Source organism: Chanodichthys erythropterus, chromosome 22 (genome assembly GCF_024489055.1).
Source record: "Chanodichthys erythropterus isolate Z2021 chromosome 22, ASM2448905v1, whole genome shotgun sequence".
Lineage (NCBI taxonomy): Eukaryota > Metazoa > Chordata > Actinopteri > Cypriniformes > Xenocyprididae > Chanodichthys > Chanodichthys erythropterus.
Window position 1 is genome coordinate 27,943,017 of NC_090242.1, and position 11,747 is coordinate 27,954,763.

An 11,747-nucleotide genomic window follows, 5' to 3' on the forward strand; every position below is an offset into this window, starting at 1 on the left:
TGTTAAAGTATAATAATAATAAAAAAACGTATGTTCCCTGACCGGGAATCGAACCCGGGCCGCGGCGGTGAGAGCGCCGAATCCTAACCACTAGACCACCAGGGACATACGTGTCCAAGTAAACACTAGGAGTTATGTAGTCATCCTAAACTTCATGCGCGTTCAAACGACTGGAACGATTTTCAAAACCTTTTTATATAGCGATAGATGTTTTTCGCCGGTTTTATATGATAAAAAAACTACATTTAAGTTACTGTCTTTACTTTAATTAACATATTTGGGAAACACCGTGAGCGTAGATAAAAGTTTTATAACTGATAAATGTGCTTTTCGAGATTGTGAAAATGTTTTGTGATCCCAAGATACAATTTAATGAAATCTGAATGCATGGACTATGTGGACCTAAGTATTCCAGTTTGTCTTAGAAATCATGTGATGCATGATTATGAAAAGGCTGTTGACAAGCTCATCCTTTGTGTAGTGACAAATTACCATAAAGAAAAGTTTTATGTACTCCAAAACTGCAATAAAACTTCAAAACCAACCAAGTCGATAAATCATATTTATCGTATCATTTCATATACATGTAATGTGTCCATAAAACCACAAGACCTCGTGGCGCAACGGTAGCGCGTCTGACTCCAGATCAGAAGGTTGCGTGTTCAAATCACGTCGGGGTCAATGTTTTTTTTTTTTTTTTTTTAATCATTAAATAAAATGAACTTCTCAATGGAATGACAATTCGACGCCTATATAAAGTAAAAGTAAATTATTTAAAAAAAAAAAAAAAAATTCTGTAAATTTATTTTCATGACACCATATAATAATAAGACTATCTCACACAGGTTTCTTTCAAAATAAGCAACATTTAATAAATATGTTTTTTATGTAACAAAAAGTACATGTTACAACAAGCATCAAAAAGTGACATGATGAGACTGACTGGTCCATTGTTGCTGGACTTTTATTATGAAAGCATGTTGAGGACTGAGTTCATCCACATAGAGATCAAAAAGAGATCAAAAGTAGAGTCAGGAATAGCTGCAGTTTGGAGAAACATATGTGCCAAACCCCTAACTCTACCTTGCACCCTTCACAACTTTCAAAGAACTTTCGAGACACCTCCATTACTCTGACCTGCAGATACACACTTACATATTTGGACCACATTTATTATGCAAGTCATATATTCATAATAAAAGCCATACAGCGAAATGAGATTGTCTTTGAAAGCTTAACTTGAGAAACATGTCTAAACTTCCTTTGTACTCCTGCAGTCCAAAGAGAACAAGACAAAAAGTGGTAATTCTGTGTAACAGTTGACTTCCTCTTTCAACAGGCATAGTTTCCTGTGTGATAATCACTCATTTGGACACATTTGCAAAGACATGCATGCATTAGCACTTACAAAAAATATTAAAAGACAACCACAATACAGTCGTTAGACTGACATTATTAGCAACACCATAGCATCATCTATACAAAAAACATCTAAAGTGAATTTAATTGAAAAAAAAAAAACTTACAATACATCATGAAAACTAGATTTTAAAACATTTTATCACTTTATGAAACTCTTGCCATAAGCAACAATAGTGCCTGCGGCTCTGTTTTGTCATCCTACATGTTGTTAATTCAAGTAGAGGCTTTGTGTGCTCATAAAATGCACAATGTTTATTGCTTCCAAGTATTCCCAGGTTGTATCCACAGACGGCCTTTTAATTTTGGACTAACTTCACTATTTTTGTGTTGTTCAGAAATAAGAAATCAGGCTTCTTGTAATTTGGCGGGTTAGCCAGAGGGTCATAACCTAAGCGACTTAACATGGGGGCAAGGTTGGCCATATCATTCACCACATCAGCAGGGATCTTGCCCACCCATTTAGACAGAGCCTCCGTATTCACCGGCTTGACTACTTGATCAGTTGACAGCTCCACCCTGGAAAGGAATAAAAGAGACAATGAACAATTATATATTTATTAAGGAACACTGTAGTTAGGATTATGGCAGACAAGGCCTAAGTGCTAGTCTAAGATATTATGAAATTAATATAAGCTGTCTTCTAGAGAGTAAGTGCAGTACGAATTGACAATTAAAAGTCAACTTATTCCAGTGGAAGTTTTAACGTCTACCATTGGTTCCATTAATACAGGCCTGTGACCAAATTAGTGCTCACCAGAGGTCTTTGAAAATGCTTTCTGATCAAACAAACACCCTATTTACCCCTAATATATTTGTTTTACAGCTCGTATTACAATGCAGTGATATATTTACACAGAGAACGCTAAATCCAGCTCTTGACAAGGAAATGTAAACCTGCATGTCTGACCCATTGTCTGAAAAAGCCATAGATGTTAAAAGGAAATGCTGGATGGAAATTATTAACAGGTGACAGACTCAAATAGAACAAAGGTGTTTTTCTTTTACTTACATTCATAATGCCATATCAGTATCAAATACAGCCTTTAGGGTTAGTTTACCCAAAAATGAAAATTCTGTCATTAATTACTCAGCCTTATGTCATTCCACACCCGTAAGACCTTCGTTCATCTCCGGAACACAAGTTAAGATATTTTTGATAAAATCCGATGGCTCTGCATTGAGGCCTGCATTGAAAGCAAGTTCATTTACACTTTCAAATGTTAAGAAAGCTACTAAAGACATATTGAAAACAGTTCATGTGACTACAGTGGTTCAACCTTAATGTTATGAAGCGACGAGAATACTTTTTGTACGCCAAAAAAACTTTGTTCAACAATATCTAGTGATGGGCGATTTCAAAACACTGCTTCATGAAGCTTCAAAGCTTTATGAGTCTTTTGTTTCGAATCAGTGGTTCGGAACGTGAAAGCTACGTGATTTCAGTAAACAAGGCTTCATTAAGTCATAAGTGTTCTGAAATTTCAATGGTTCACCACTGGGAGGGGTGTGTGTGATTTTGGCAGTCTGATACACGCTCCACACCACTGATTCGAAACAAAAGATTCGTAAAGCTTCTAAGCTTCATGAAGCAGTGTTTTAGAATCGCCCATCCCTAGATATTGATGAATGAAGTTTTTTTTTTTTTGGAGCACAAAAAGTACTCTTGTCGCTTCATAATATTAATGTTGAACCACTGTAGTCACATGAACCATTTTAAATATGTCTTTAGTACCTTTCTGAGCATCTGTGAAAGTGTTAATTTTCTTGCTTGCTATGCAGGCCTCGCTGAGCCATCAGATTTTATCAAAAATATCTTAATTTGTGTTCCGGAGATGAATGAAGGTCTTATGGGTGTGGAACTACATGAGGGTGACTAATTAATGACAGAATTTTCATTTTTGGGTGAACTAACCCTTTAATTAGAAAATGAGGGAACAAATTAGGTCAACGTGCCAATATTGAACTAAAACGAAGGGAATTAATTAATAAAATGTGGCCGCAAATTAATAAGTCATGGGAACGAATTCTATTTTTCCCTGCATGTGTGGGGCTTATGTGTGAGGTTATATTCAAGGAAAAAAAAAAATAAATAAATAAACATTATTATATTATACACATATATAAAAACTTTCCCAGGTGAACCTGTTTTAAAACACCCATTACAGTTTTTCTCAATTGCAACCACACTGGTTCACTGGTTCAGTTGGCCCAGCGTTCCAAATTTCTCAATGTTTTCTGCAAAACTCTACACAAAATGCCCTCATTTTGCACAGGTTTAACAGTGTTCTCATTCAGAAAACAAACACATAATATATCCAGTGTTGGGGAAAGTTGCTTTCAAAAGTAATGCATTACAATATTGCGTTACTCCCTAAAAAAGTAACTAATTGCATTAGTTACTTTCTATGGAAAGTAATGGGTTACGTTACTTTTGCATTACTATTTATCATCTGGGCTGTTTGTTTGTCAGGAAAAAAGTTCTATTTTTGGCAAATGTTAAGGCCCTTTCACCCAAAAAGTGAAACGAATAAGCCTCAGGCTGAAGGAAATGCAAATTAATGCATGTACAGTAGAGGGCGCAGCTCAAACTAACAAGCCTTTCAGCTGTACTGCCATTCTGGAATATAAAGAATAGGATGTGTATGCTCTTATTTAGTCTAGAATAACCATCACATTTACACAGAGCACAAAACACCTCTGCACTTACTCTTGATTTCTCTCAACATGGGGACAGGAGAGCTGTCAGTCAATAAATGGGAAAATGAAGTAACTTGCGTTACTTATTTGAAAAAGTAACTCAGGTATTTTTGACGAAAAGTAATCTGATTATGTCACTCATGTTACTTGTAATGCATTACCCTCAACACTGAATATAATTACCTCAGGTATACTGTGAACTCAAATAGCACACATTTATACATGTGTAAACATTGAGTAGCAAAACTGATGACACACCACTCGGAATATCAGGATAATATAAATAGGGCCACATGTGATTGTGTGCTTTGGAAAATGAATCCAAGTGGTGGGAGACAAAGAGAAAGAGGAGAGGAAAAGTAGGGGACAGGATCAAAGGACATTTATTTTTGATGAAATACAAAGCACTATAGTTGACCATGTTCCGGTGTAGGAATGACTATGAGGGAAGTTCGTCTACAGGCTCATCTACAGGGTTTTTACACATACAGTATCATTACAGTACACAGTAGCAGTACTTTAGCCCTCAAACTCACAACTGTGAAATTGATTTTTTGCACAGTACTTCTTACATTTCTTATTTTTGGAGAACTTAGAGAGGACTGCCAAGGGGAGGGAAAGTCTTGTCAGAAAACAAAAGATGTGTCCCAATTTGCATACTTTGCATACTATGATGTTTTTAAGTATAAATAGTGCAAATAGTGTGTTCACACTGAAAATTCCAAAAAGAAAAAGTACATTTTAAATACCCAGATGATGCACTAAATTAACGGAAAAAACTAAGCGTGGAATGTTGGGCACTTCATGCACTCAACTGTCGCAGCTTTAATTACGTAGTGGAGGGGAAGGTTAAATGACAAAATTGTTAAATGACAAAATCTTTTACAATTCATGCACTACATGGATGAGTACATAGTGCCTAAGTACACAGTGTATAAGTGCATATAATATATAGTGTTGTTTTGGATACAACTTAAACTGTTAGTAAAATAGTAGAAAAATAGTATGGTAATGCTGAATTTATTTATTACTGTACTGTAATTGACACTATACTGTATTGCAATTCCAAGTTCATGTTCAATTCTTTGGTATTTTAACTTCATCTACTGCAAGATATTTTTACAGTAATGTAATGAAAATAAACTTAAAACTTGATAGCTAATTTTTAATGTATCTGCATTTATGTTGCACACTCTAATAAACATTGAGCGGTAAAATGATACTTGATTTCCAAAGGAGGTTTTTGTAACAGTGTTGTGAATTAATCTCACTAGTGTGTAACATGTTGTAGTGTGTGTGTTTTTGAGGGCATGAGTTTGCTTTTTCAGCAAGATTGAATGGTTTTGAGAGGAGAGCTTCATTTTGACCTGAAAATAGGAAGTATGGGGAATTTGGTGAGAAGTGGATTTGCGTTTACAGTTTCGAGAAAAGGAGGCTCAATTTCAAGAAATGTGTTTAAGCAATCGAGAAAACTATTGAAATTTCTATATAAAGCCATTTTGATGTTGGTTGTCACTTAAAAGTTAATGTTTAAAAACACTAACAACAAAAATCTCCAAAATTAATATCCATTTTTCATACCCTCCATTCTAACATTGGGATGCTTAAATTCACTATTAGTTTTTAAAACAATTAAAAGGATAGTTCACCCAAAACAAATTGTCATTTACTCACCCTCATGTTGTTCCAAACCATGAGTTTTTTTCTTCTGTTGAACACAAAAGAAGATATTTTAATGAATGTTGGTAATCAAACAGTTGACAGTAACCATTGACTTCTATAGTAGGGAAAATAAATACTATCGAAGTCAACGGCTACTGTCAACTGTTTGGTTATCAACATTCTTCGAAATATCTTATTTTTGTGTTTAACGTAAGAAAGAAACTCATACAGGTTTGGAACAACATGAGGGTGAGTAAATTATGACAATTTTCATTTCTGGGTAAACTGTCCCTTTAATTTTAGTGTTTTACTTTTAATTATTTAGACAACATAGTAAAAATATTGTAATACCGGACATATAGTGTTTACCATCAAGCATGTGAAAGGGTTAGTTCACCCGAAATTTCTGTCATTTATTACTCACCCTCATGTCGTTCCAAACCCGTAAGACCTTCGTTCTTCTTCGGAACACAAATTAAGATATTTTTGATGAAATCCAAGTTTTTTTTAATCCCCTATAGAAAGAAACGTAATGACCGTATTGGCCGACCTGTTCACGTGAGCCCCATGACGCATGCGTGTGAAGCTGAAGCAATGCTGAGCCGGCATTCGGACATAAACACGGAAGCGCTGAACTGTGTTTGAGCCTGACACTGTAGATAAGAAATTATTGAATAAAGTCATTATTTTTAGGGCTGGGACGATACATTGATTCTCGATCGATACAATGAATCTGGATCGATCCTGATGTTTTCTCTCTAATTGATTTTGAGCTCAGTTTTAACAGCAGATGGCGCTCTAGGTTAGTTTTTAACTGTACACTCTCAACCACTCATGAAGAAGACTGCTGGACAGCGCTCGTGTGTTCGAGTCACGCAAGTGATTAAATATACTTGCACCTCGGCTCAGAATGCTTTTATGATGCGAGATTTGTAATTCGCTTCAACCTTTTCGAACTTTATGAATGATTATTTTAGGTTTAAGTGGTGTGTGTAAAGGAACTAGAAGCAGGCAGCGTACAAGTGTTTCTAAAGCACGTATAGCAGTGCCATCTGCCGTTTAAAAACTAAGCTCAGAATCAATTCGAGAATCGCAATAAATCGTAAAATATCAGAATTGCTCCCGATTCTTCGTATCGCGAATCGAGATTCAATGTATTGTCCCAGCCCTATTATATTTGTTTTTGCACACAAAAAGTATTCTCATTGCTCCATAACTTTAACAGGGCTAGTGTACCTTATATGTACGTTACGTTTGTCACGATAACTGGCGCGCTCTGCTTTACTAGTGTTTTTTCCCGCTCGCTGCTTGAGCCTATAATGCTTTTGTTCTTTAGGCCTATATTTTTTGTTTACACATATTGTTTTTAATTACTGTTTTAAACTGAATGAAAACCTTAAGATAAAACACAAACTTGTTGTGTATATTACCTAATCATAAGTTTGTTCAGAAATGGTGACGACAACTTGAATAAAAAATAAAAATAAAAAACGTCTCTCATTTTCTCAAAATAATCGTAATTTAAAGCTGCTGTCCGCGATTTTTGGCCCTCTAGCGGTTAATAAACAGAACTGCATGCGTCTTGCGGAGGAACATTCTAGCCGGAGCTATGTCTGGTATGTCTATGGCGAGTCACAAAGTCATACTCTGCGGCGAGCCCTACCAGTCCGGTCTGAAATAGTCCAAATATAAACACTTATTATAAGTTTACCATAATGATTCAGGATAAGACAGAAACACGGTTTGGAAAATTGATTCATGTTGTATATCTCATTATATATTTTTTGTACATTTTTTGACTGCAGCTTTAAATACACAAATATTCGAAAATTCGCAAACATTAATTTATTGCACATTTATTGGAAAGTCTGAATTTATCAGAAGTCCGAATGTGCGAATATAAAACCAATTTTACCCAAGTATGACTTACTGTACTCATAGGATATGGTCCCACATCGATCACGATCAGTCTGTAGCCAGATGTGAATCAATGTGACTGACAGATGTCCTCCTCTGTAGCTAACTACTTCAGCGAGCATCTGAATCAGTGCGCGAGCCCGTGAATCACAGAATGTGTCGTTGGAATCAGAACATAAATATTTTTGTGGCGGGAATATCTAAATCTTACCCGGATACAGTAATTCTATTTTCTGATTGGCTGTTCGGTAGCTATATTTTTTTATTAGATTAACTGGTGCGTGGCAGGGCCTTCTGAACTCTTTGGGGAACTCGCTTGATTCCTCTAATAGCGGCGCAACTTGTTGTGCGTTATCCTGGAGATTTCTCTGCGTGAGAAATACATGGTGTGGCGTGTGAGCGTGTAAACGGGTTGAAATGCGTGTGTCTCACGCCCAATGCGTGAGACTTGAGAGCCCTGCTTTAAGGTTGAACCACTGTAGTCACGTTGACCATTTTAAAAATGTCTTTAATACCTTTCTGGACCTTGAATGACGGTACTTACATTGCTTTCTATGAGGGACCCAAAAAACCTTGGATTTCATGAAAATATCTCAATATGTGTTCCAAAGATTAACAAAGGTCTTACAGGTTTAGAATTTCATTTTTGTGTGAACAAACTTGAATGCAACAAAAATCTCTCAAAAGTATGACAGCACATATATCAAAGCACCAAACTCACTCACTTTGACAATGAAACTCCTCCAGCTTTCCCAATAAGCTGTTCGTGGTGCAGCACAGCGGTGTCCCACGGGAGATCCAGGAACTGAAGAAGCATGCGCATGACCCGCTCGGGGTGCAGCACCAACTGCTCGTAGTGCACGGGCAGACAGTTGCCATCCGCTGCAGCCAGGCACTGATCATACATCACCTCCACTGCCCGGTTCCACTTCACCAAACAGTCCCGATAGCTCGTCAAGTCAAACCCAGTGATAGTCACCTTGCGGGAAATCATAGAGTGTACGGTTGCCCTGCCATCGCGAAGCATAAGAATAAACTTCGCTTTTGGGAAGAGCTTGGAGAGGTAGGAGAGGGACTTCAGAGCAAACGGGTCCTTATTGCAGAGCCTCGGAGCGGGCTCGCCGTGCCCCACTATGATCTCCAACAGGAAGGCACGTACAGCAGAGTCCAGGACCTCACCGGTGACGCCAGCCTCATCGAGACGGAGCCGCTCACGTGCGGAGTGACTCCAGGAGGCTTGCATGGCTAACAGCCGGGGGATGACGCGGGTCTCTTCTCCACACCGAACGTGAGGGTGGGCGTCCAACATAGCCCGCATTAGGGTGGTGCCGCTACGAGGGACTCCACCAATAAAAATAAGAGGGGTTTCCTCATTGTACTCCTCAGGGAGATGTAACGGGTCACTTAGGTTTCTGCCAGCGTGTAGATTTACTGCCCACCCATGATGTGCTGATCGAGAACGGGCATTGGGACAATCTATCGTGCTGAGGCCAAGATAAAACACCGTGATGGAGCTGATGACCACACAGATCAGGAGAACGTTGCATGTTTGTTTTCTCATGACTTATAGTTAGGAAAGAATGCGGTCTGTGGTTATAAAAAAAAAATGAGACCGGCGAAATTGGAAAAACAGACTTTGCAGAAAGAAGGGGGGAAAAGGTCAGGATGGATCTTGGAAAGACAGAGCGAATGCTTTCCAGAAAGGGTCACGGTGAAAGAATGTAGAACGGCAGCTTAGGTAAAACAGTTTTTGGGGGAGGGAAGGGATGGGCAGATTTTTTTCCCCAGCCAGCAGCTCTTCAGGCCCTTGCTTGGGGCTTCAATAAACTCAGACTTGGTAAGTCAAGCCTTATGTTCTCTGTCAGCACCATTGTGCCTGTAGAAAGGAGAAGGAAAAACGCTTTCAAAAACAGATTTTGCCAGGTCTGTTTCAGCATTGGCTAATATTGTGCGTCTCACGTTACATTAAATGTCACATCTAATACCATTACAGTAAAACATTACCGTAATAGTATTATACAATTAGAGACAGGCAATTTGTAACTCAAGAGCTACGCTTGAATTACCAGCATTAACACGACAAAGGAAAATGTAACTAGAAAAACAAGGTAACGCTGTGGAAAGAATGTTGTGTGTGTATCTTGACAATCTTTTAGCCGTCATATGTAGTTTAAGATTGTAAAGATTCTCAGTTATCCAGGCCAAAGCAGAGTAATCTAGTACAAGTGGTTCTCAACCTTATTGACTCAACATTCAATGCTGTAATGATGCCAACACCACTTCTTCACCGACAGAGCATCAAGCATCGATAGATCAAAATAATGTTTCTGATGTAACAAATAAAAATAAGAAACAATTTGTCAGTTTAGTTTGTTCATCTTGCTTTTTAATGGTTAACCAGAACCAATCTACAAGAACATCTAGTTTCCCCTTTGCATAAGCAGGTGCGGTTTGGTTACACTTCTACCTCCATGCGTGTAGTAGATCACACTTCCTACCTGTTTTTGAGTGCCTACAGCACCTTTCACACACATGAACTTAAAACTTTGGCAAAACATGCATGTTAACACCTAGAATCTCTAAAACATCCTGTTGTGGGCAGCATCTGTGGTTGCAAAGTGTCACAAATAACACCTATGCACAGGAAACTCCTAAATAACACCTGCTTAAAAACAGATAATTCATGAATATCATATGAGAGAAAATGCAGTAAACCGAATGTACAAGTAAACAAGATTTTTAACATAAAAAGTCTTTTAAATAGCTTTAAACAGTGTATTTTCTTGTCGTTTGCTGTCTGGTGGTCTTCATTATCTTGATTTTACCTCAACAACATTTTTAAGAGCCACTGAAACGCATTTTTGGGAATCGCAGCAGAATTCGAATTATCAAAATGTTAATGCGTGCTGGCGCGTGCGTCGGGTCTGTGATATCAGATCGAAGCCGATTTGTGGGAAACGTGAGCGCAAGTACTGCAATAAAGCAACAAGTCGACAGAGCTGTATCGTGCAATATGTGGTCGATTCGTTAGATTATGATTCATGTTTAGTTGAAACAAAGCTTTTCCACTTGAATAAAATTCGTTTGCTCATAATTATAGCTGCGTTCACTTGGATGCTGTTGCTGTGACACGAAGACACGTTTAAAATGGTCGTAAGGGAAACCGAAGACTGAATCTACCTGGAGATCAAAGTTATTCGCCAGCACGACTGACTGGCGGCCTGCAACAAGGAAACTATGTGTGAAACACACTCACGACACGTAAAATACCAAAACAACTCCATTAGTCTAAATAGTTCAGCAAAACTGAGCGTGTCGTGCCTTACCGTACAGAAAGTACAACTCCTCGAATCCTACATTCTCCAGAATCACGTCTCTCTGATGAAATGCAGACGTGAAGATCGTGTGAAGGGAGCTAGGAAGGTCTGACGTTGAGAGAGACAGTCTCACACCGCGAACACATTTCTCATGAATCAATCTGAGGAATGATTCACTGTCAAACGATTTCGATTCCAGCGAAACCCTGATTTACAAGTGTAGAGGTTTTAAATTCATACCAGTTACCACAGCGCTACAGAGCAACTCTCAAATTTCATTGGTTACAGCAAACGTCTATTGCCAATAAGATTGTTTTCATTGGCTTTCTCTATATGACATGGCATTGCTGTCATAAATCAAACTCCTGTCGACGTTTATCAGTCTCTTTTCTCCTCAGTGGAATTATGTCAATGAAAATATATATTTCAATCAATAAAATCATACATATGGTCGTCAGAGTTATTAAAAATAACGACCTGCAAATTCTCTGTCCTCCTGTTGTTTGTGAGGGGCTGAAATTAGTCTATTTACGATCAAAAAGACGATAAAAACATCTATTTACGATTCGATTGTGAGACAACTGAATTACAAAAGCATCACATTAAGCAACTTTATGGATAAAAGTGTTGTTATAAGAGCTTAGTAGAAATTTGCAGCAGACATCTCATATTCACACAGGTTAGAGAGACTGACAAATGATAAATCACTTAAATCTCTCTCAGTTCGCACCT

The 11,747-nt window shown here is 37.9% G+C and overlaps 1 protein-coding gene and 2 non-coding genes across 3 annotated transcripts; 1 reads left to right on the forward strand and 2 right to left on the reverse strand.

Moving 5' to 3' along the window:
- Positions 1–33: 33 nt before the first annotated feature.
- Positions 34–105, reverse strand: trnae-cuc (transfer RNA glutamic acid (anticodon CUC)). The gene has a single exon. It is a non-coding gene; the product is annotated as a tRNA-Glu (tRNA).
- Positions 106–609: 504 nt separating this feature from the next.
- On the forward strand, positions 610–681 carry trnaw-cca (transfer RNA tryptophan (anticodon CCA)). The gene has a single exon. It is a non-coding gene; the product is annotated as a tRNA-Trp (tRNA).
- Positions 682–854: 173 nt separating this feature from the next.
- tpst1l (tyrosylprotein sulfotransferase 1, like) lies at positions 855–11,519 on the reverse strand. The gene is made up of 3 exons (XM_067376879.1): positions 11,025–11,519; positions 8,424–9,574; positions 855–1,938 (listed from the first exon to the last, which is right to left on the reverse strand). The coding sequence occupies exons 2-3, from the start codon at positions 9,257–9,259 to the stop codon at positions 1,719–1,721; spliced, it is 1,056 nt and encodes a 351-aa protein (XP_067232980.1). The 5' UTR covers positions 9,260–9,574; positions 11,025–11,519; the 3' UTR covers positions 855–1,718.
- Positions 11,520–11,747: the final 228 nt, after the last annotated feature.